The sequence below is a fragment of the Schistocerca americana genome, chromosome 11, assembly GCF_021461395.2.
Source record: "Schistocerca americana isolate TAMUIC-IGC-003095 chromosome 11, iqSchAmer2.1, whole genome shotgun sequence".
Classification (NCBI taxonomy): domain Eukaryota; kingdom Metazoa; phylum Arthropoda; class Insecta; order Orthoptera; family Acrididae; genus Schistocerca; species Schistocerca americana.
The window spans coordinates 194790967-194817453 of NC_060129.1; the positions used below are offsets into that span (position 1 = coordinate 194790967).

Here is a 26487-nt window from a genome sequence, read left to right on the forward strand (position 1 = left end):
CGTATCATAATTGTGCGGTGCAGCTAAACTTTTGCAAGTTGTGTCGGCAACGCCGATCGTACGTTTTGCCGCATTTTCCCCACTCGTCTCCCCTCTCTGCAATGCCCTAAAATATTCCCTTCACAAAAAAGTAAAATCGGAGTTCCACTGTACTTATATTTCAGAATGGCTACAGTTGTCCCAGGCTGACACGTTTCTTCAAGATCTGTAATTAGATGGTCCGAGTCTTCATCTCATAATGACTGAGAACACTAATACCATTTTAATATCACCGATTTATCACCAGTTCTTTGTTTCAACACCAGTAATAATTGACATCACTTTCAAATACAATTCCATATAAATTGGCTATTAACCTCGCAGTTTGAGATAGTAACCAATAACTTTGGAGCAGTTAATAGTTTCTTTACCAAACCAAGTTCTAACTAACCATGTGCATTAAAGGTACAAATAACAGCTCCAAAGGTTCCGCAAGTCAAAGATACGTACCTGAGTATTTTCAGTTGAATAAATATTCCCCGTGTTTTTGACAACATCAAAGAAATTCAGATTTCATGTAATAGTTTGTTACATTATAGCATATTTTTATTTTATACAGTGTCATTCTGTTTATTTCGCTTTAAATTTATCATAATAAATATCAGGATGACCAGCTTTTTGGAGTCAACTTATTTTTTTATGTACATCAGACTAAAGTGTTTTTATAATTTATGAAATGAGTACTAAAATAGCAAACCAGGACAAAAGTAGTGAAAGTGTGGTTTCTGAGCAAATCATTGAAGATTGCAAGAATCCGACCAAAAGTGGTATCTGACAATTCGTGTACAAGGAATCCCATATCGAATGATTTAGTTTACAGTAATGAAATAGCCTGTGGTTGTTGCGGTAGGCAGTGGCAAACACATTTCCCTGAAGAAATTGACCGTGTTGTCTCACAGTAGGGTTGCCGTATTAACAGTTGCGTCAGTTATTGTTGAAATAGAAACAATTTGCTTACTTTTTTCTATCTGTCTCATTTTCATTTGATTGCCTCCTATATTTAGGAATTCAAGGATTGGCACACAGTAGTAGTCACACCACCTCACATCAGATTTTGTGAAGTAAATTCATTCCTTTATAAAGTGTAAGCATTAAAAAACTGTTCTTTTTCCAAAAGAAATGACAGGTATGTTTGACATGAGACATATTCCAATGGTATTATTTTTATTATTATTGTTATTTCAGTGTGTAATTACGTATCTTAAGATGACCATAAGCTTACAATCATCACAGTTGTTGCGTTCTTTGTTTGCACTAGGTGTCTTCATCAGTGCAGTGCTTCTAGCACAACAGTCATGGAATCTCAAGTTTTGAACATTATTTTGTACTTTACCAGCATTTTAGCCAATAAGTCAACAATATAGAGATATTTTACAAGGAGAGATTACCTTATTTTGACAATTACATCCTCATTTATTTCCATAATTGTAATTTCTGCCAATAAAATATTCTCCAGTCATGAATTCTTTTGTGCCAGCTGCACCACACTTAACAGTGCAATTTCTGACTGCTGAGTGTTTTTAGCTTGCCAGCTACTTCCATAGGCAGTAGGCAAGTGCTAAAGGTTCCTCATTTTGCAGGCGGCCTCCCCAACCCGTCGCTGATGACGGACGGTCGCTACCTGTCCGGACTGACGGGCTGCGTGCACGCCATCTACATTGACGAGGACACGGCGCCGCTCTACCTGCGGGAGCTGGCCATTGGCGGCAGGAACGTTCGATCCTGTGACTCGTGAGTATCTGGAAAAGTGGCCACTGGTTTTGTACTACTGTCACTTGACTCTGGGGTAGTGGAGGGGCTGGATTTTCCTGTAGCATGTTCTGGGATTATGCTGCCATCAAATGCACGAGCTTAAAAGTTTAGAAAATAAGGGAACTAAATTGATATAACACTTAGAGGTTATAAACATACACACAAAACTGGAACTGCTAGACTGTTTGGCAACTCAATTATTCTTGTATCGAGTCTTGTACAATGCCTTTGTGTTTGATATTAATTTGTATGACATTCAGTAGTGATGAATGTTTGATTATAAGAACAACATTAAAACTGAAGTCAACTTGAAAGCCATCGTACACTTTCCTAGTCAAAAACAATGCACCAGTTACAATCACAGTCCAAATCCTTCTTGCTCTATAAGAGTTGATACTGGCACCCGATCAGAAAGACTGCCATCGCATAGCAGATTGACCATTTTCAGACAACTCCTTCAATAAGAACTCGTGCCCAGTTGTGTACATTTTTTAAATTATTAAATATTAATTGGAATAACTTTCTGACACTGCATTCAGTCACAGTGCTTAGGTGTGCATAGGCAAAGAAGCCTAGAAAGATTGAAAAGAATGGTAACTAATTGTCGGGGGGTGGTGGTAGCTTTATAAATGATAAAGCATTTGAAATGCTGATTTCTTTTGGTAAAACACATTTACCAGTAGAATGTTGCACAGAGGAAATCGTAATATTTGTTTAAAAAGTAAATCTCGATATGATGCTTCCTGTAGTTTCTGTGATTTTATCCCACTTTCTCAAAATCCAGAACCAATCAGCACTTCCCTATTTTACTAGAATCAGGTTGATGATACAGTTCTATGAGCAGGTACATGGCTCTGAAAAGGCTGTGGTCTTTCTGGATGCTAGGAGATAATTTTAAAGAGTCAGCAACAGTATTCCTGTTGCCTTCTTACCGTGATTTGGATCTGATTTTAGTTATGGTTGCTGAAATGCAGTCTGATCATCAAGGCACACATATTTTGAGAGTGTATGAATATTGAAACTTCCTGGCAGATTAAAACTGTGTGCCCGACCGAGACTCGAACTCGGGACCTTTGCCTTTCGCGGGCAAGTGCTCTACCAACTGAGCTACCGAAGCACGACTCACGACCGGTACTCACAGCTTTACTTCTGCCAGTACCTCGTCTCCTACCTTCCAAACTTTACGGAAGCTCTCCTGCGAACCTTGCAGAACTAGCACTCCTGAAAGAAAGGATATTGCGGAGACACGGCTTAGCCACAGCCTGCGGGATGTTTCCACAATGAGATTTTCAGTCTGCACCGGAGTGTGCGCTGATATGAAACTCGGTCGGGCACACAGTTTTAATCTGCCAGGAAGTTTCATATCAGCGCACACTCCGCTGAAGAGTGAAAATCTCATTCTGGAAACATTCCCCAGGCTGTGGCTAAGCCATGTCTCCGCAATATCCTTTCTTTCAGGAGTGCTAGTTCTGCAAGGTTCACAGGAGAGCTTCTGTAAAGTTTGGAAGGTAGGAGACGAGGTACTGGCAGAAGTAAAGCTGTGATACCGTGCGTGAGTCGTGCTTCGGTAGTTCAGTTGGTAGAGCACTTGCCCGCGAAAGGCAAAGGTCCCGAGTTCGAGTCTCGGTCGGGCACACAGTTTTAATCTGCCAGGAAGTTTCATATCAGCGCACACTCCGCTGCAGAGTGAAAATCTCATTCTGTATGAATATTGTTAAAATGAGACTGAATATTTTCAATTAAATTGTATCATATTTTTTGCAAGACACTTTCATTTGTACGAGATGGGACCAAAATGAAACCAGAATTTGTTATGAAGTAAATATTTGTTTATTATTTTATACAAGATGAAGCCTTTCAGAGTACTTGTCTAAACATGCATACTGTGATTTTTCTGGTCCGGAAGGTCTTGTCAAGTCACATCTTTTATTGCCTCCATTTTTTCCCTAATGCTTTAAACATCTACAAAAACATGTGCATCATAGTGGTTCTTTCAATCAGGAAATGTTGATTAACTGGTGCCATTTAGTAAGGTAGATAATTCCATTTATGGTATGTCATTTCTGCCACACTGCCAGACTTGCACTGAGCCGGGCAACACGGACATGCTGAAATCACTCTGCAGTCACTACTCGTCTGCTCACCAGACACCGTCATACGAATGGCCATCGTAGTTAAGGTCACTGGTAGTAAAAAGCAAGGTATCTGTATTCGAGCACGACACTTTCATTTGTACGAGATGGGACCAAAATGAAACCAGGCGTCAAATGTTCATTTGTCCCAACATATTCTTCTTCGTATGTTGCTTTAAGCATTACTACTGTCTCTTTACATTTTACCTGACTGGTAACAAACTTCTACAAAGTCACATTGCTTCCATTTTTGCAGCACCATAAGTATCAGTGTTTTGTTATATGCTTCCCAAACAGTAGTCAACATGATAACACAGTTTCATGTGATGAGTAAACATTGACACACAAAAGCAGAACATAAAAGGCGTCAACTGACTATGCGCCCACTACGATGTTGCTACCCGTCGATGAAGCGACCTTATATTTACACCTACGTGTCCACATACTCTACAAGCCACAGTTCAGCAGATGGTAGAGGGCACTTCTTACCAATGTAGGTAGGTTTCTGTCCAATCCCATACACATAATAAGTAAGGAAAAAAGTGCCTTAATGTATCTCATCTCCTTCTCGTAGTCCCTCCACAAGATATAGGACGGTGGCAGTGTAACTGTCACATAATGTTTCTCAATTATCAGTTTACTAAATTTCCCCGACAGGTTTCGGGAGATCAAGATCACCTTTTTCCTGAAGATTCCCATTTAAGTTCCCCTAATGTCCGTTACACTTTCATGTAAACTATACAAACCTGTTATAGTCCTAGCAGTGCATATCTGAATTCTTTTTTGTTGTCAGTTGTTGATGTGTTATGCCTATTGGCTTTCATCTCGGGACTGTTGGCCGACATTTATTTCGTATTTTTCTTATTTTTACTAGTACAAACCACAGCCAGATGTATGTCCCTGTCGCACCTACATATTAGGGCCTTTACCTGATCGTGAAGACTGTGGTTCTCCCTTGTTACCTGAAATGGCCATTTGCTGCAGCACGAGAATCCGAGATCTGTTTGCATCGAAGCTTTCTTCTTTCTTGCTAAAGCTATTGCCACACTTGTGAATTTCAATGGTTTCCCTGGACAAATCGACATGGTAGCTGTTTTCTCTACAGTGAGGACCTGCTTATTATTGATTTTAATTCCGTGGTCGGTTTTGAGTAGTGTGTACTCTGCCGTGACCAGTTCCTCCAACAATAACACTATGTTCAGTGAACCTGATATTGACGGATTGTCCAGTTATACCGACATAGACTTTTCCACAAGTATACAGTACGAGTATCTTCCTGGTATCAGTGGGTCCCATTTGTTCTTCTTAGATCTTGGACACACTTTGATCTGTTTGGTCATTTTGTGTATAATCTTTACACTGCATTTGCACAATATTGACTCTGTCCGTACTGTGGACTTGTATGGCTGAAAGGCTGTACCCAAAATTTAACTTGTACAACTGGCAAAGTAACCGTTACTCCTCGGGACACATTCCAGGTGTCGAATCCCGCATTGACTTGCTGTAGCCTACATTTGTCATTCACACGTTATGATCACGTTAATTATACTTCTTTTCTGGCTCGGGTGATGACTTGAAATTTTCGTGTGGGTATCATCTGGTGTGTGTCGGTTTTTTATACGTGCTATGGCCCAAATTCTCACCGTTCCTTTTACTCATCACACCTAGAAGGGGTGCTGTTGATACTTTTCTATCTCCATAGTAAACTTCACCTTGGCACAGAGACTGTTCAGATGTCTGTAAATGTCACTGAGCTCTTTCTCCCCACGGCTTCACATGGTGAAGGTGTTACAATGTACCTGTACTGTGCTTGACATTTATTAGGTGCCAAGTCCAGTTGTGGTAATACTCTTGAATTGGTCACATTACTGTCTTGTATGCGATTATCTTTCAAGATGCACTGCACTTTCCAAAACCCTCCCAAAAAATCCAAGTCTCCATTTACCTTTGTTAATACCGACTTCATGTGATTGTCCCATGTTGTTCATTTCTAACTATTACCCCCAGGAACTTACACGATGTGACTTGTTCGAGATGTTCAGCACCAGTCTTGCTATCCAGTATGGCTGTATTCATCGTCTTTTGTTACGGGTATTATATTTATCCACATTTCTGGTTTACTTTGGGTCCCCCTCTTCCATCCACAACACAGGGTACTGCCCAGCAACACCGAACCTGTTAGCTGTGGCTGTATCCCAGAAATCATTTCAGTCACTAACACGTATTTTCTTTTTCTCTTTTTCCGTGCTGCGAAACGGGCACACATCTCTGAATCGTAACGTATTCTGCATGCGTGTGTGGTATATTGTATGTTTTCTTTGTCTGTTGACTGTACTTTTATAACTACTGATTTAATAATATCTTTATTCCAATTGTGTGCATGTGTTTAAAATGCTGATTATATACTGTACATTTCTTTGCATCCGTTGTGTGTCTCACTAACTACATACACTGTATGTGAGCTTCTGACTTGGTCAATTACTGTTTTAAACTGATTTGCAAACATTGTACGCTTTTCAAACATAACTGTTCTCCAATAATTACAAAAACACTCTAATAACTGCTTCCACAATATCTCTTATCACAAACTATTTATATTCTATATTTGCTGCACATTTGGAATGCCTCTTAAAATGTCCACAATAAAATGGTGCTTTATTTTAATACAAACATTTCTTTCCTATGTCCATACTTATGTAATGTGCACGTTGTGCATGGAACTGTGACTTGTTAAAACCTCTGAAATATTTTTTGAATGTCTTTTACAACGGCCCCTGTTAATTCAATTGACGGTCTATCTTATGTGCAACTGCTGTTTTGAATTGTACTATTCGTGATGGATCGACCTTTAAATTATATTTATTTCCTGTACCTGTAACTGGCTACATTTTTGTATAACATATTTACTGTCATAATATTTCAAACTGCAAATATATATATTTTTTTTTTTTTTTTTTTTTTTTTTTTTTTTTTTTTTTTTTTTTTTTTTTTTTTTTTTCCACTGTAACGTACAAACGTATTACTCTGAACCGAACCGGCAGTCGCTGGGTTCCGTCCTCACTCGTTCTCACCGAGGAATCTAATGCCGGGGTTGCCGAAGGGAATGATAATTTCTACGGCGACAACAGCGACAATGGACAGGTCGACCTCATTTCTGTGGAAAATGACGACACGAGTGTAAACGGTCCATACAGTGGCGGGAGCGTCCCCGCCCATTACGAAACCGGCGACCAGACGGAGATCGTCGATCGGCACGAAGTCACCCACCGCCACAGATTCGAGGAACTCGAGACGGAGGACCCAGTGGTGCTGTGGCAGCCACACGCTTACCCCGAGCCGACGGCGTCAGACCTGCGCACTCTGGCGCCCTCGTCGTCCGTGCACCACTACCCCGCCAGGTCTCGCCCCCCGTCGTCCGCGCGGGTCGCGACTGCCTCCGGGCCGGCCGTGCTGGTGGCGGCATTCGCCACTGCAGTGGTAGCCGCACTGCGGATGCACTAGCAGCATGCGAGGTCTCTGCAGCTGTCGGTCGTATTACACTACGCTATCGTCTCTCGGTATTTTTCCCTATGTGCGGGTAGTGCACTTAGCACTCTGGTGACTTTTGCACAAAGGTGGCATGCGAAATGGTGCGTATTCGTCTGTTGCCACCAGAAACGTACGGTGTTTGTTACACATTTTGTCCTCCATTCAGAAAGAGTATGACAACGCTTCTCATCAGCCACAGCATACACAGGATGGTCAAATAATTGCTAAGAGGAAAAAAAATTGCATTGATGATCATTGATCATATTTATAAAAGTCAGGTATTGCAGCTACTTTCGCTAATACGTGAATATATTTTCTTTCATTGCTGTTTCATTCTGCTCAGCAGAACTAATTAACCCATACAAAACGAAGCTGAAGTTGACAGTACATGTGGCTGCACCATTGGCAGGAGTGTGAACACCTTTCTGACACTGCATCATGTTCTGCCTTCAGAAATGGAAAACAATCGTGCTGTTTCTTCTTATGCACGCTTATCCATTCTACCTGAAATAACAGAATCAGTTCGTCTTGCTGTCCTAAGTAAATTTTTGAAATTTTTTCAAATGATTTCTCGCAATGTCTGTGTGAGTTATCTTTCTTCTGCCAGATTCCACCCCCCCCCCCCCCCCCCCCACCACCACCATTTTGAGGAAATGCTATTTCCAGAAAAATCTTTATCAGCATTAATTTCTCCTTCTAAAATACTGCAGAAGACAAAGCAGAAATAAGTGAAGCATGTAGTCTTATTTGAACACCATCTGTGTTTTGCCCACTGTGTAATCTGGCACCTCAGCTTCATTAGCTCATTTGCACTCTCATAACTAATATGAGTGTGTGAAATTGTTTCCTCCTGTGGTGTTGTGGCGACAAGAATTCTTTGTCGAGCTGTGTGGAAATGCAATACTTTCCGAGCAAGGACCAAAACATTGGCCGAAGGACCGAGTTATGTAGTACTGTTTGGGACATATCAAGTAATCTATGACAATAATATTGGTATTACATACTGTTGTAAATATTTACGTAAATATTAAATATACACCTGACTGTTTTACACCAATTTTGTTATACTGCCACGTATCTAGCAGAATGATCAATAAAACAGTGGTTGTGCGCATCGTATACAAGAGCTGTTGTGTGTTACATATGATGTAACAATCCTTCGTACTATGAGAGAAAAAAATTTAAAAAAAAAAATCATTTCTTATAGCACACTGCGAGTATTCAGCACATTTGTGTCAAATACGTAACATTCGTAATAGTGTCACTTGTTCCGCAAATGTTTGGAAACATAACAAAAATTTGTAAAGTTCTAAGGAATCTCGCAGATCTGCTACGTGCACAAACATTTTTGGACCAGTTACGTGATGCACTATATCGTCCGTTGCACAGAATAGTCCAAAACTTTTACCCCTCGGTCAGCAGGAGAATGTGATCTGGTTTAAACTCTTTATAACAGAATGCATGTACTGTGTTCTTGCATTTGTAACATACTTTTTAGATTTGTTTTGATAGCTTTTGATACATTTTGCAAAATATTAAACATTTATCTCTCCCTTCCTGCGCTCTCACTGTGGAATAAAAAAAACTTGTGAGGTAACAACTAACTTATTAACCAAAATCTGTACACATAAGACATTAAAGTACAATTTCAATTTTATGAAGATTATGGCATGTTGAAAATTTAATATTAAGAATTACCACTGTGACATTCAGTACTAGTAATTATGTCTTTTATTTCCTGTAGTTGTATTTGTTGTTGGCTTCACATTTCACATTTATTCTGTCTTGTACTTTATTTTGTACCCTGAAAACACTATCTTCAAGAAACTAGAGAATTACAGTTGTCTGGCTTTATGCGGGCTAAACTCAACTTGGATTTACTAAAAAAAAAGTCTTCACAGAAAAGTTCTGGCAAGAGGCCAGGTTAAAGTCCTGGCAAGAGCCAGTTTAATTGGCAGTGTCAAGATTTTAAATTTATATAATAAATGAATTATTATCTCAATAACAAAAAATTTGTGTCAGTTACTGAAGTCATCTGCAAAAGATTTTTTTAAATTAATTGCTTTTTATCTCAACAAAAGAGGAAAAAATAGTGTCAGTTACTGAAGTTTATCTGCAGAAGACAACATTTCTCTACACGTAGTTGTACCTTACTTCTTTCCACACAGATGATACATTTAACTTCCATTGTACTTCCCTGTATATGAGCATTTGATCAGAGTAGATATTGAGTTTAGAGGAATATAGTAAAAGATGTGGATGTATAATAAGGGAAGACTGTGCTGCAGCCTTAAACTACACATTGCTTTGAAGCTAGACAAAACATTAGCAGACAATTGCTGCACGTTCTTAATTTTTGTCGTGTTCTAAATAGTAAATGTTACAGTGCTACTGTGAGTAATACAGCATTAGGAAGACATTTTCTGGTCTTACGTGCCTATTTGATCCAGTAATATGGAGCATTTCGCCTTGTTAGTGTAACTTTCTTTTTATTATACATTCCCAATTACTGAGAAGAGAAGCATGTGATATGAAAAGGGTGCTTTCATAATCCAGCATTTTTCTTAATACAGAGTGAGAAAACATATTCGGTAAATGTCATCTTACCAAACGTGCTGTGAACATATTTCGCCATGTTTGGGTGGTTTCCAATCTTCCCTTCACACAGCATGCACAATGTAGATTTTCAAGTTGGACTTACAGGAAATCTAAAGTCCAATGACAGAAATAAATACACTGCAGTAGAAGTCACCACCACAACTACAGTTCATGTATATAAAGAAAATCAGTGGAATCAGTCCACTTACAGATAAAATATGATTTCTGTACACTTTGCACTACAAACAGAATGACTGGCTCACTGGTAAATAATGCAAGCAAGCATTTTGATGAAAATGCTTCCACCAGAAGCTAATGTATGACCACACTAACATGGCGAGCATTGGCTTCATTTTTTGTGATGTCATGGCAACGCCGTTTATTATACATCCACGGTAGAAGATCAATTATTTTTACACTGATAGTTCAGCACATTTGGTGCCTCATAAATCTTCTAGATTTTCTTCACGGTCATACTTCTTATGTTTATTGCATTATTTAAAAAATTATAAAAGATCATACATGTCACAGTTGAGTTTAATTTTCACTTCATCCCATTTTCTTGTAGTTAAACACCTGTATTCCGATCAGCTCGGTTCACTACATTGAAGTGTATAAAGCTCATAACATAGGTTGGTAACCCACATACACTGAATAGCCTATCGAAATCTAGCAAAGTGGTTGTTCATAGTTAAAAACGAGTGCTCCATTGATATATATTCTTTAGTGATCGAGTGAAAATCACAAACTTGTAAGGTATCCGCTTTAGGTGAACATGCTTTAGAAAAAGGACACTGATCAAATTTGACAAAACATCCACCATGGCTTGCCCAAATGGCTTCTGGAATTGTGTAATTAAAGAAGCCATTGAAATAAAAACCATAAATAGACGATGGCCTGCAGCTAAGCACGGTACGGGAACCAACGATGGCGTGGTCGAAGTGGGCATGTCGAACACTGAGTCACTGCATGTGATGCTGCAGGCACCAGTGACGTCACAGCTGGAAGCTAGTGTATGGAAGGGGCGTACCAGCAGCCTGCTGGCAGTCATCTCACTTGACAATGGCCAAGGAGTACGTGGTTGAAAGCTTGTGATTTTAATTACTTGGCGTGGTTAGAAACCTGAGAACTTTTTATTCAATTTGGTGACTTTGCTCAACATAGTAACTGTGTTCTTCTTCTGTTAGCTGCTACCTAATTGACATAGATGTTTGTGTATTGAATGATGGGTGACAATTGACTAGCACAATGTGCAGTGCCTGTTTAAAGATACACACAGCACAGAGAAAGTAAAAATATTTACACACATTAGGCAGTAAAGTAAATTTCTCTATGCACAAATTTTATCCTGATAAATTTGTTTAAATAATGGTCCTGTTTATGGACCGGAAGTTTTGGCGCATACCTAAATATTAAAAGCTCATCACAAATTTTCTGGAAAGTTGAAGTTTTCAAATTTGAATATTTCATGAACCAACATGTTAGTTCAGTAAAATCGTCCCTTTTCGGCATCAGAAAAATTAGGGCTGCCAGACAATCTCACTGAAATTTAACCAAGTTCAATGAAATACAACTTATGTAAGAATTTGAAGATTACATATATTCAAGCTGCATGTTTCATGTATGGAATACATTATCTAAAGAGTGGAATTATAGCCAGTTTCATTACCACGGCCTCACAGTATATCAGTTTGTTATCTGTCTGAATATAGCAACTTGTGTTCTGTATTTATATACTCAACATTTACCTTTCAAACAAATTAGGTGGTGTAGCTAATTGTACAGTATTTTAATATTTAGTAATATTTCATTACAATTTTCTCACGTGTTTTCTCACCCCACCCCACTCCTCATTCCCTGACCTCTCTCCACTTTAACTTTTGCCGACAGTGGGTCTGAAATTGACAACGATCTGTTCGGACGGCGACAGAGACGACTCACAGCCGGCCACCGCCGAGGCAAGGGCAGGCGGCAGTCGGGGAGGAAAGCGTGAAGAAACTGCGGCAAATTGAGAAGGAGATTAATGCAATGATTCTTTTTTGTGTTCACTAATGTGTACGAGTGTGTGGATGCAGTGTGGTGCCTTTGACTACCAGGAAATTGTCACATTTCTGCCAGAGTGCTTCTAATGTACGACAGTTGTAGTGGCGAGTTGCAGCATCTCTGTGTGTTCGTGTATTATTTTAATTGTTCTCACTAATCAGTGGGGTTAATCCACGGTGCATCTCAATTTCTTTTTTTACCGTGCTGTCCCCGATGTTGAAACTGCCACTAGTTTATAACAATTGAGAATGGCGGTGTCAAATGCACCGTGCATGCCTGCATTTAAGATAATAACTGTTATTGTAAAAAGTAGGGCTGTGTTACTCTGATTTCATTTTCTTCTTAAGTGGCGGAATGTAAAAGGAAGTAGGGAGAGGAATGTAATTTTCCTTCTTCTTTTTTCCGACATAATTTTCTGTCCCCTTCCTCTTGTGTGCATTTGTGCGTGTGCGAGAGATAGGATATGTTTCTAGCGGACGAGGAAGTGTAACGTAAAACGTAGCTGGGAAAATACTGCACATTTCCGGTTTTGCATTCCTCTTGATACGTACCCATTTACTAGCTCAAAAGTACTGCTAGAAAATTCGTACAGGATTAACTTGCAATTACAAAAAAATTGCAAAAATTATAGCTATGACACATTTGTTACTTGCAGCATTTTTTGATGCCAGTAGAATATCAGGAATGTGCAAACACTTTCCCAGTCGTTTTAAAAAAGTATTTTGCATTACTTCTCAGTTTTAACATTACTGAAAGCAGTAGTTTCTTCACGTTATTATTATTACTACTACTACTATTGTACTACTATTTTATTTTTATTATTATTATTATTATTTTTAATTTATTGCCACTGTCTCGATACTCTTTTATCTCGAGTTTGTAGTGTTCGTTTTTAACTCTGTGCGTATTACTCCTCTTTGTCCTGCCCGCACCACTAGAATACAACTTTATATTACTGTGTATAAAATGCGGCACTTTCCTCTTGAGGGGGAGGAGCCGTTAAATGAAACTGCCATTGTATTCTAGTGATAACTGAAACTGAAAGATGTTTTTTTCTGTGACTTATTATTATTATTTTGTAACTGAGTGTTTATACGGAACTGTGAGGAGATATGAGATGATTTGCTCTGTTTTGTTTTTTATGTATTTTTTTAAATGTTTGCTGCTATGTCCTTTGGTGCTACTAAACTTTTTGTGCCATAGTGTGCATCCCAAACCAGTGCAGATTTTTGTATATTAACTACTGTAGTAAGACACTGTCATTGCCTCGATGATGACTGTCAGTTTAAGATAATACTTAGCGTTTATTTGTGAAGGATGAGGAAGAAAAGGTGAAGTAAAGCATTATAATTTTACTGCCATAAAAGTAATAATAATAATAAATTATGTCTGTTTGTAAGAAAAAAATGTCATTTGCTATTTTTACCTTTCTTGCCTGTCCTGTGAACACATCTGACAAATATTTTTTGCCTGCTACCAAACTGAATTCACAAAAAAAAACTGAGACACCAAGAGCGAGAGAAATGAAATTGATGGGGTAGTTTGAAATAAGATCACATTCTTATGTATATAGTTATAATTTCTGTCAAGAAATTCACTGCTGCTTTGGACCCTTAGATGCATTGCCGTGTGAGATATTAGGAAAGATGCTCAAGTGAAAAAGAAATGACGTCTGTCAAGAAATAAGAACACAGGCTTCAATTAACAGTTTGCTGCATTAAAACTGGCGTCAAGAAATCACTGCCATTCTTGTCTTTAAATATATTTAGAGGTAAAGTAAAATGACCAGCTGACTTTTGTAATGGTTTGTGACAAATGAAGATTTCACGGCAACATCTAGCTCTACGTCACTAGTCAACACACTCTCGGTGTACCCCATAGAAAATACTGTCGACTGCAAAAATAATTCTAAATTTAAAACTAAAATTGCTGGCATATGCAGCAAGACAAGTCAGTCAGGCAGCTACTTTGTGTTTTGTGTGTGACATGATATTCTTGTATAATTGTGCTTGATTACTGCCATATTCTCGAAGTTTCATTTTTATTGCTCGGAAAAAAAAAATCCTTACTTCATGTAATTCCTCTATAGACCCTTGTATTTGTTGTGGAATGGATGCAAACAACACCTGCATGTCATCTTGAAGACTGTCTTGCCATACCTGAAATACATGTTGTGCCAGTTATTGAAGAATTCTGATTGTAGGGCAATATAGAAGTGTATGTCTTCCCACCACATCCCAGTCATGCTCAATGGATTACAAATCAGGGGATTGGGCATGCCAATTAAGGATATGTACATTCCTAAAGGCATTTGTAGTGTGAACAGGGTGTGGGTTTTGCAGTATCCTGCAGGAATCTGCCATTTGGTCTCTGGTCGTGAAGGGTATGACAACAGGGTTTACAATTCTTGCCATATACTGGTGAGCATTCAGCCTCCTATCAACAGTTACTGAATAGAACATGTTATCGTACACACTAGTTCCCCACACCAGGCTTCCCTAAGTTGAAGGGGTAAAGGTCTGGAGAATTGCTGCTTCCTGTAACCTGTCACCCTGTCGTCTACAGATGTCTTAAGAGTCGATGTGACCGCAACAAACAGAAGTGAGACTCGTCACTGAATACTGCAGAATGCCACTCAGTGTTGCAGTTGACTCCGCCACTATACCGTGCACGACTGTGTCATCTGAGGTACGATGTCAGTGGTAAAGGACGCTCGGCATCTCGAGATTTCAACCAGTCGTCCAGTAATACGTTCCCAGCAGTTTGTTGTGACTGAATTCTAATTAGCAGTAACTGGAAACATGCAATTTACCTTCGTAACCAATCGAGGAGTATTTTACGAAGGACTGAAGTGTGTAGTACTAACACCTATATATAAAACAGGACATAAGCAACTGACTTCCAATTATAGACAGATCTCCCTTCGTCGCATATTCTCAAAATTTTCTAAGTAAGTAGCTTACAACAATATGCAGAACTATCTTTATTAAAATACTCTCTTGACAACAGCTCAGTTTGGAAGACATCATGTTTACATCAGTGACTGATAAACTTTTTATTTCCACTATTACAATTTCGGTCTTAGGCCATTATCAAGTGCAGATGTTTTGGCTTTAAGCCGTGTCAACTTTATACACGCTGACACATTTATATGTCGTCGTCATTTGCTGTTATATACATTCGTAACGCTGCTAAGTAGTGCGAGCACATGTCCATATATTGACAATTCCTTGATGCTTCAGAATGTCCTGCATCAACCAGTTATGCCATAAATTTCTTTTTTTCTAGTTTGATTCAGTACTTCCTTGTTAGTTATTTGATCTACCCCTCTAATCTTCAGCATTCTTCAATAGCACCACAATTCGAAAGCAGCTATTCTCTTCATGTCTGAACTGTATATTATTCAAATTTCAATTCCATACATGACTACACTTCAGACTAAGACCTTCAGAAAATACTTCTAAACACATTTACATACCAAGTTAACAAATTCTCTATTTTCAGATATGATTTTCTTGCTGTAGTCAGTCTGTATTTTATGCCCCCTCTACTTTGGCCATCATCAGTTATTTGCTGCCCATATAGTAAAACTTCTATTACTTTTAGTGTCTCATTTCCTAATCTAATTCCTTCACTGTCATCTGATCTGAATCTGCTAAATCCCAAAAATACTTCTAAACACATTTACATACCAAGTTAACAAATTCTCTATTTTCAGATATGATTTTCTTGCTGTAGTCAGTCTGTATTTTATGCCCCCTCTACTTTGGCCATCATCAGTTATTTGCTGCCCATATAGTAAAACTTCTATTACTTTTGGTGTCTCATTTGCTAATCTAATTCCTTCACTGTCATCTGATCTGAATCTGCTAAGTCCCATTATCCTTGTTTCGCATTTATCAGTGTTCATCTTATAACCTCTTTTCAAGAGGATGTCAGTTCTGTTCAACTGCTCTTCCAACTGGGCTGCCTGTGACAGAATTACAATGTCATCGGCAAATTGCAAAGTTTTTATTTATACTCCATAAACTTTATTTCCTTCTCCAAATTTTCTTTGGTTTTATTTATTACCTTCCTTTAATATATGTTCTAAGGTTAGGTGCCTAGCGTGTTTGTTCTTTTCTGCAGTATTCCCCAAGGCCTTGTTTTCATTTGGGTCTTTCAGTACTTTGTCAAATTCCTCTTGCAGCATCGTATCTCCCATCTCGTCTTCATTTATTTCCTCTTCCCTTTCTGTGAGCCTCGAAGTTAGTTTCCGTTGTAGAGCCCTTCCCACTTCTCACATTCACTTATTTATTTTGTACTGGCTTTCCATCTGAGCTCTTGACACTTACACAGTTGCTTGTTTTATCTCCAATGGTCTCTTTAACATTGCTATAGATGGTATCATTTTTCCCCTAATTATAAATGCTTCGACAGCCTCGCATTTGTCCTCTAGCCATTCCTGCGTTAGCATTTTGCACTTTCTGCCATTCTCATTTTTTATACATCTGGCATTTGCTGCATGTTTATACTTTCTCCTTTCACAGCACAAGATACACTGAATTTATTGAGGAATTGAAAATTCTGTTAGAGAAAATAAAATGGTTGCATGCATGGAGTCATATTTTAAGAACAGAAAATATGGGGTTACATTAGCAAATGGTACAACAGGAATAAGATTAAATTGAGAGTGGGAAATCATTGAATATGGTGTACCACAAGGCTCAGTGCTTGGCCCAGTCCTATAGGTGGTCTACATAAATAATTGACTCGGTGCGTTGGATGACTTCAAAAATTGTAATGTATGTCAATGACATAAGTATACTGATAAAGGGCCAAAACACATCCATACCAGACACAGCCAGAAGAATAATGAAATTGGCTAACAACTGGTTCACAGCTAACAGATTAACCTTAAATCGTGCAAATAAATGAAAATGACTTAGTCCCACAGGTACAAGAAACGGAGATCAGTGTTGTACATCGGTTAAGATTCCACGTGTGAAGTTCCTAGGAATCCACACGGATAATAAACTGTGGCGGTACCAGCGTGATATGAATAAGTTAAACAAAAAGCTCAGTTCTTCCTGCTTTGCTTTTATAAATCTCTTTTTAACTGTGTTGTCCTGCAGGTAGGATTAATAGCATACTTTGCAGACTTTCACTTAGTTCTGCCCTGTGACGTAATCTTCTCAGGCGCTGCAGCTGAAGTGAAAAAAGTGGTTATTCCACAGAAGTGTGCAATAGGAATATTGTACAAAAGTGGTACAGAGCATCTTCCAGCACCCCCGTCAGTGGCCCAGAGAATCTTAACAAGTAGATGCCAATTTATGTACTATCTAATAGTATTTCTTTATTTAAGTTTCTACTGATTATTTGTTATTTCTAATTGGTAATTGGCTTATTGGGCCATCTGCAGGAAACAACTGATTAACATTTGCAAGGGACACTAGTTCTTAGGCAACCAAACATTATAAGCAAAGATGCAATCCCCTTCACAGAATGTTGTGCACCAAACTCGTTTTTTAACACAATGGACAATATTAAACACAGTAAATAACTAAACTAAACAATATGAGAGTGAGAGTAGTGTGTTTATATCTTGCAGTTGCAGCTGTAGCAGTTATAAAGCTAAGTACTGACAAAGTTGTTTGTGCACTGTTTTACAGTTACTAAACTTAATAGTTTTCAGCAGTGTTTCATGCTCTTTGTGGCGAAATAATGATTTAACAAACATTTGGAAACGTTCGCTCGCTGTGTGTGTGTTTTTTTTTTTTTTTTTTTTTTTTTTTTTTTTTTTTTTTTTTTTTTTTTTTTTTTTTCTTTTAGAGTTTTGTGTGCGTTGAAGTCGTTAGTAAATCTTGTGCTTTACTTTTCAGCTGACTTTTCTTATTGTTTCTAGTGAAATATTTCAGTAAAATTTTCATTTAGTGTTTTAACTTCTCTGAGTGTTCCAGTGGCCACTTGAATTTTTGGTTTTAGCTAATAATTTTGTGACGTTTTGTTGGTATTGGTATTAGTTGTGGTTTAGTAGTATAATAGAAGTAGTTGCTTTCTTAGTAGACAGAGAATTTCGAGGCCACTATTGTTAGTTCTATAAATCGTTCTACTGGTGTAACTGAACTTAGGTAACGAAGACGTATAGTTTTTCTCAGTAACTGTAAAATTTTACTACGAGTGAGAAGTGTGGGATCTGTCGTAGGTTTGTGAGTAGTGGGTTAAGGTGTGGGAAGTATTTTCATTGGGGGGGGGGGGGGGGGGGAAGCCAGTGGGCATTCTAGCGAGCTCCTCTCCTGGGAACGCAGAATCTAGTAGAAATAAGTTGATAGAGGAGCAGGAGTGTAAGATCTGTGCCCTTCAGGTGCAGTTACAATGTGCAAAGGAGGAACTAGATAGGCTGAGGAGAGTGAAGGGTGATGGGGAATGGAAACTGGCAGTTGGCAAGAAGGCAGCTAGGAAGAGGTATTCAGACAGTTATACTTTGTGTATATGCGATAGAGTCGAGTGGAGAGGAGCCTCATGTAGCTGTATGTGTAGGGAACATGCAGCAGTCTTCAGTAGTTAGGAGGCCTACAGGGTGTCCAGAAAAGGACTCCCTGTTTTCAAAATTAAATATCTCGAAAACAAAGATCGATAGAGGAATACAGTAAACGGTATATTTATTGTGAAAGCTGTAAGAAGTTTATACAGCAGTTGGAAATAATAGTTACAAAAGCTGCTAACAGATGGCGCTGTACGCTGTACAGCTCATATCAGCATACACAAGTGAAATAATCGTATGAAAACAATCTTTGTAAACAATCACATCACAATGTTTTCAAAATGTTCACCATTGGCACTACAGAGGTGGCGCAAACATCATCTTGGACAGTTTCCAGCCACTGGCTGGGTCTGTCGGGAACACAAGCCTCTCCATCGTGTTCTGTCTTTCCACCATTCCCCCTCTTCCACCTTCGTCCAGTTCTCTCCTCTTCTCGTCACACATTCCTTCACTCCCTTCACCCATCTATCTCTTGGTCTTCCTCTGGGCCTCTTCCCCTCCAGTTGCAGATCAAACATCCTCTTTGGAATTCTTCCCTCATCCATTCTCTTCATGTGTGCATACCACTGCAGTCTTGATTTTTCTATACTGTCCTCTACTGGTTCCTCCTTTAGTCTTTCCCTCACATACACATTTCGCAATCTGTCTCGTCTTGTTACACCCAACCTGCTCCTCTGGAACTTCATTTCACTAGCCTGTATTCTACTTTTGTCGCTTTTGTGCATTACCCATGTCTCACTTCCGTATGCCAATATGGGGACAAAGTAGGTTCTGTATATAATTCCCTTGGATTTCTGTGGCACCTCCTTGCTCCAAATAAGCCCCCTAATGCATTTGTAGAACTGCCCTGCTTTTCTGCACCTTTCATTTATTTCCATTGCGTTTCCCCCCTTACTTTCAATCACGCTTCCCAGGTACTTGAAGTTCTCTACTACTTGTAGTTTTTCCCCTCCACAAGTTATATCCACATTTGGCCTATTCGTCTTCCTTGTAGTGACAATTATTTCACTTTTCTTTGCAGAGAAATGCATTCCATGTTGTGCTGCCGTTGCCTCCCATGCATCTAACTGCTCTTGCACCTCCTTCTCGCAATTTCCCCATAACATCAGGTCATCGGCAAAAAGCACTGCTTTCATTTTATAATCTCCAATTGCATCTGACACTTGCTGTAGGATTTCATCCATAACAATAATAAACAATAAAGGCGAAAGTGCACTTCCCTGTCGCAGCCCATTTTCCAGCTTGAACCATGCAGTACGTTCCCTCCCCACTTTCACACAACTCTCACTTCCCTCATACATTTTTCTGACTTTTCGTGTTGTCTCTTCATCTATCCCTTTTGCGTTCAGCACATCCCAGAGCTTGTCCCTACAGATACTGTCATACGCCTTCTCAATATCTAAAAAGGCCATGATTAAGTCCTTCCCGTACTGCTTTTAAAAAGGGAACATGCCTCGGATCACGGAATGGATTTAAAGGAAACCGACCAAGCAATGGAAAAGGATTACGAGATGGTTTACGACTGGGCACCTTAAACGTAAGGACTCTAACTGGGAAGTTAGAAGAAATTGTAGAAATGATGGAAAGGAGGAAATTGGACATCTTGGGACTTGCTGAGACTAGGTGGAGAGGAGTTGGTGAAAAACCACTAAGTAAAGGATGTAAACTGTACTGGATAGGGAATGAGAGGGGAAGAAATGGAGTGGCAATAGTGGTCAGAGAGGGTCTGCAGGAGGAGGTGGAAGGTATCAATGATCGAATGATAAAAGCCAGAGTACGAGTGAAAGGAAAAAGCATTGAAATCATCCAAGCATATGCCCCACAGGTGGGGTGTACAAAAAAGGAGAAGGAGGAATTTGAAGATGACATGCAAAAGCAGCTAAATGGAGGTAATCAGATTATAATAGGGGACCTCAATGCACATGTTGGCACAGACAGGAAAGGATTCGAGGAGATAATGGGACCAGAGGGCTGGGGGAACCGAAATAGAGAAGGAAAATTGTTGCTGGAATTCTGCAAGAGGAATGGGCTGACGATCGCTAATTCCTGGTACAAGAAGAGAAGTAGTCACAAAATAACTTGGTACAGTGGGGACTGGTCCCAAACTTCAGTAGTAGACTATGTACTAGTGGATAGGCAGATGATGAGCAGCCTCACAGATGTTAAGGTCATTCCATCTGAGGCCTTAGACAGTGACCATCAGCTGTTGGTAGCCACCCTGAGAGAGAAAAAAGTAGGAGGGCAACAGATATACAGGAGAAAAGGTTGAAGACATGGATGCTGAAAGAGGATGAACGGAGGACCCAGTACCAGACACTGATCAGGAAGAAGCTGCCAAAGGAAGATGAGAGAACAGTGGAAGAAGAATGGGGGGATTTTAAGAGGGCCCTAGTTGAGGCAGCTGAGACTGTGTGCGGAAGAACTAGCACAAAGAGGAGAAGCAAGGAAACCCCATGGTGGAACAACATATGTAAAGAGGCAGTACTTCGAAAGAACAAAGCCTTCAGAGAATGGTTCCAGACCCAAACAGAGGAAGCTAGGGTAAAATATAAGGAAAGCAAGAAAGTGGCACAGACCATAGTAAGGGTGGAGAAGAAGAAGTGGATGGAAAAATGGACAAGAATGTTAGAAGAGGACAGTGAAGGGAACAAAAAAGTACTTTACACCATGGTAAGAAATAAGAGGAACGACAGAAGCGAGTGCCTGAGGATCATGGATAATAATGGAAGAGTTGTGGAGGAAATGCATGAGCTCAAAAAGATTTGGAAGGAGTACTTTGAAGATCTGTTGAATGCCGCCAAGTGGGTAACTAACAGTGATGGAGAGCCTAAGGCAGCAGACGATGATAATAGTGGGGAAATTGATGATCTGACTTGGAATGAAGTGGAAGAAGCCATAAAGAGGATGAAAGAGGGCAAGGCACCAGGTTGGGACGAAGTAACAGTGGATATGATATTAGCAGCAGGAGAAGTAGGAACCCAGTGGCTATACAGAGTGCTGAGGGTGGTGTGGAAGGAGAACAGAATTCCTGAGGATTGGAAGAAAGGAATTATAGTCCCGATCTTCAAGAAAGGGGATAAAAGGAGATGTGAGAACTACAGAGGAATCACCCTGCTATGCCACTGTGGAAAAATCTATGAAAAGATCCTGGAGAAGAGAATAAGAAGCAGTATTGAAAGTAGACTGCAAGAGGAGCAGTATGGTTTCAGACCGGGAAGATCAACAACAGACCTCATATTTGCGGTAAGGCAACTGCAGGAAAGGCACTACGAGTACGGGAAGGTGGCGCAAACGAAGAATGAAATTCGCCACCACATTTCGTAGTGTCTCAACCGAAATGGATTCACATGCCACAGAGATCGCCGATTCAAGCTCGTCCAGCGTGGCGGAATGCTTCGGGTGCACCGTGTCTTTCACTGTGCCCACACAAAAAAAAAAAAAAAAAAAAGTCACAGGGAGTCAAATCCGGCGAATATGGAGGCCAATCCATGCCTGCACCAGTAAATTTGGGATATTCCAAAGCAATGAGTTGATTCCCGAAGTATTCCTCAAGAAAGCGAAACACTTGTCCGGTCCGATATGGTCGGGCTCCATCTTGCATAAACCATTCAGTACCTGGTCGATCCTCTAACTCTTGCTGTGTGGCGACAAATTTTTCCAAAATTGCAACGTAACGTCCACCAGTGACTGTTTCTCGAATGAAAAAAGGGCCAATAATGCGTCTGCTGCATACTGCAGCCCACACAGTAACTTTAGGAGAATACAGGGGTTTCGCTTGACATCAATATGGCTTTTCGGAACCCCAAAATCGCCAGTTCTGCTTATTCACGTGTCCATTCAGGTGGAAGTGTGCTTCATCTGTAAACCAGATGCAGCCAACATCAAATCCTTCACTATCAATCGTTGTGAGCATCTGATTAGCAAAGGCAACCCTTTGTTGCACAGCTCGTACGGGTATGGCCTGGTGCGTTTGAATTTTGAATGGAAACGTATAGGCTCTTTCTCAGTATTTTCTGCATGCTGGAGCGCTTCAAACCAGTCTCAGATGCAATTTTACTGACGGATGACATTGGATTTCGCTGAATAATTCCAGAAACTGTGGCGATATTTTCAGGCGTAACTGTGGTTTGCTTGCGGCCAACATGCCCCACTAGATCATCAGTTACGCTGCCTGTTAGTTGAAATTTCGCGAAGAGCGTACGAATGGTTTTCGCATCGGGTCCTTTTGGAACATTAAATCGTGCTTGAAAACTTCGCCTAGTTGCCGTAGCACTCTCTTCTAACCTGTGGTACTCTAGCACCAGAAAAACGCATTGTTTAATGGAGAACATGGTGTTAATCTCTTCCTTCGGTACGCTAACCTCCTTTCACGTTTCAATAGTGGAACTGATTGCTCTGGCCTTCGGACCACTATTTATACTAGGCATTATGTATGGCGATTACAGCGCCATCTGTTAGCAGCTTTTGTAACTATTATTTCAAACTGCTGTATAAACTTCTTACAGCTTTCACAATAAACATACCGTTTACTGCATTCCTCTATCGATCTTTGTTATCGAGATATTTAATTTTGAAATCAGGGAGTCCTTTTCTGGACACCCTGTAGGTAAGTTCCAAAGTCTAACAGAAAGAAGAAGTTTCTGCTGCTAGGTAGTTCACACGGTCGAGGTGTGAGCCAACAGTTGCAGGAAGTTTTGGGGATTGAGTGTCGGGTCATCAGCATTGTGAAACCTATTGCAAGGTTGGCTCAGGTGACTGAAAGCATTGGGGATTTATGTAAGAATTTTACGAAGGAGGATCAGGTAGTGATAGTGGGTGGAACCAGGGAATAGTCACAGTAGGGACGGGAAATATGATGTAGGTGGTGACCGGGTAATGATAGCTACTCAAACTGATGGCACTAATTTGCAATTTGTGCAATTGTTTCAGCATCATATCGGCCTCGTCTCAATGTGGCTGTTAGGTGCGTTAACGTGGGGCCTGAGGGGTGCTCGTGGCAGAGGGCATGGGTTACATCTCAGTGGTGGCAGTTCAGTCTACCAGTAGATTGGGTTCCACTAGGCATGGCCTGCACCTCAATAGGTATGGGATGGGGATGCTGGCAAAGCTTGTAGGTTACAGTGTAGTGGGTGGTGGTGGGATCACTCGTGGAAAAATTCCTATAGTAGTTGGTGTTAGAACTGCACAGTTTTTAGATTGAAGTCAGCTGATAGGTATACCTGCTTAAAGTTAAGTCCCTCTAACTAAGGGCTCACCTTCAGAGGACGTCATGTTTCCAAGTAGAGAAGGAATTTGCATATTTCATCAGAATATTAGAAGTATTAGAGATAACACCGGAAGTTCACTGAAGCTTTTTGCGGATGATGCTGTGGTATATCGAGAGGTTGTAACAATGTAAAATTGTACTGAAATGCAGGAGGATCTGCAATGAATTGACGCATGGTGCAGGGAATGGCAATTGAATCTCAATGTAGACAAGTGTAATGTGCTGCGAATACATAGGAAGATAGACCCCTTATCATTTAGCTACAATATAGCAGGTCAGCAACTGGAAGCAGTTAATTCCATAAATTATCTGGGAGTAGGCATTAGGAGTGATTTAAAATGGAATGATCATATAAAGTTGATCGTCGGTAAAGCAGATGCCAGACTGAGATTCATTGGAAGAATCCTAAGGAAATGTAATCCGAAAACAAAGAAAGTAGGTTACAGTACGCTTGTTCACCCACTGCTTGAATACTGCTCAGCAGTATATCATGTATTGGAAAATTCGACTCGTTCCACATCATTACGAAATATCGTATTCATGATCCGTGGAACTAGTATTAATCTAATCTAATCTAATCAATTATCCTATCATACACAGTCTTCTCGATAACTTTAGCAAACACTGATTGCATAGAAATAGGTCTAAAATTGTCTACATTATCCTTTTCTCCCTTTTTATAAAGCAGCTTTACTACTGAGTACTTTAATTGGTATATCCAATACATGATATAAAGTTGATCGTCGGTAAAGCAGATGCCACACTGAGATTCATTGGAAGAATCCTAAGGAAATGCAATCCAAAAACAAAGGAAGTAGGTTACAGTACGCTTGTTCACCCACTGCTTGAATACTGCTCAGCAGTGTGGGATCCGTACCAGATAGGGTCGATGGAGGAGATAGAGAGGATCCGACGGAGAGCAGCGCGCTTCATTACAGGATCATTTAGTAATCGCGAAAGCATTACGGAGATGATAGATAAACTCCAGTGCAAGACTCTGCAGGAGAGACACTCAGTAGCGCAGTACGGGCCTTTGTTGAAGTTTCGAGAACATACCTTCACCGAGGAGTCGAGCAGTACATTGCTCCCTCCTACGTATATCTCGCGAAGAGACCGTGAGGATAAAATCGGAGAGATTAGAGCCCACACAGAGGCATACTGACAATCTTTCTTTCCACGAACAATACCAGGCTGGAATAGAAGGGAGAACCGATAGAGGTACTCAAGGTACCCTCCGCCACACACCGTCAGGTGGCTTGCAGAGTATGGATGTAGATAGATAGACGGGGAACTGCTTATAGATGTTAACTCTGAAATTATTGGTATATCGGAGCACCACTTAAATAATGCGACAGTTCAGAGGCTTCCTTTACCAGGATACAGATTAGCTGGCTGTTTTTCAAGGAATTCCTTGCAGGGTGGGGGAGTGGCTATGTATGTAAAAAAACAGTATTCCATGTGAATCCATAGACATATCACAACACTGCACTGAACAGATATTTGAATGTTGTGCAGGGCAGTTGAATTTAGTGAAACTAAACTTCTAATTGTTTGTCTCCTAACTCTGACTTCACAGCATTTCTGCTCAAGCTAGAGAGGGTTCTTGATTCGCTTTACAGGAAGTACCAAAAATTAGCTATATGTGGTGACTCCAGTATTAATTTTGTACATGATTGTGCAAGAAGAAGGATGTTGGTAGATCTTCTAAATTCATATTATCTGATGCAAACTGTGTTTTTTCCAACTATGGTGCAGGGGAACAGTAGCACAGTCATAGGCAATATTTTTATTCATTCTTCCTTACTAGATGGGCATTCTATTAGTAAAAGGATGAATGGCCTTTCAGACCATGATGCACAAATTTTAACACAAAATGGCTTTTGTACTCAAACACATGCCACATGTAATTACAAACTATGTAGGAAAGTTAATCCAACAGCAATATAGAGTTTTTTAAATGTTGTCAAGGAATAAGAGTGGCAGGATGTTTGTAGTACCAATAACATAGATGATAATTATAATGCTTTCTTTAACATGTTTCTCATGCTCTTTGGTAGTTGCTTTCCATTAGAATGTTCTAAACGGTGTACTAGCAGTAATGGGCAGCCTGGGTTGCTGACTAGTGGGATAAGAATATCATGTAGAACAAAGCGGGAATTGTATCAAAATGTCAGAAGTAATCACAATCAGTCTACAGTAGGCCATTACAAACAGTACTGTTAGGTGTTTAAAATGTTAATAGGAAGGCAAAGAGTATGTGGTATGCAAATAGAATAGCTAATTCACAGGATAAAATTAAAATCAAATGGTCAGTTTGAAGGAGCTTTCTGGTCAGCAACACAAGGTCGACAATATAAAGTCAGTTCGTAGTAAAAATATTTCTGTTACTAATAAATCAGATATATTTACAGTAGTTAAAAATCATTTTCTGAGCATTGCTGGGGAATTAAATAAAAATTTAGTTTCTACAGGGAATCATATAACTTTCTTGTCAAATGCTTTTCTGATATTGATGTCTGAACTGCTCCTCTACGATACAGACAAGGGAGAGGAGTCAATAATTAAATCACTGAAGACTAATGACTCTCGTGGATATGGTGGAGTGC

At 39.8% G+C, this 26487-nt stretch overlaps 1 protein-coding gene across 1 annotated transcript in view; it reads left to right on the forward strand.

Moving 5' to 3' along the window:
• Window positions 1-13499, forward strand: part of LOC124553582 (basement membrane-specific heparan sulfate proteoglycan core protein) — a 799417-nt gene extending 785918 nt beyond the window's left edge. The window contains exons 80-82 of the mRNA XM_047127431.1: window positions 1620-1770; window positions 6965-7435; window positions 11940-13499. Of these exons, the coding sequence (XP_046983387.1) occupies window positions 1620-1770; window positions 6965-7424 (611 nt within the window). The 3' untranslated portion in view covers window positions 7425-7435; window positions 11940-13499. The remainder of the gene's footprint in view (window positions 1-1619; window positions 1771-6964; window positions 7436-11939) is intronic.
• Window positions 13500-26487: the final 12988 nt, after the last annotated feature.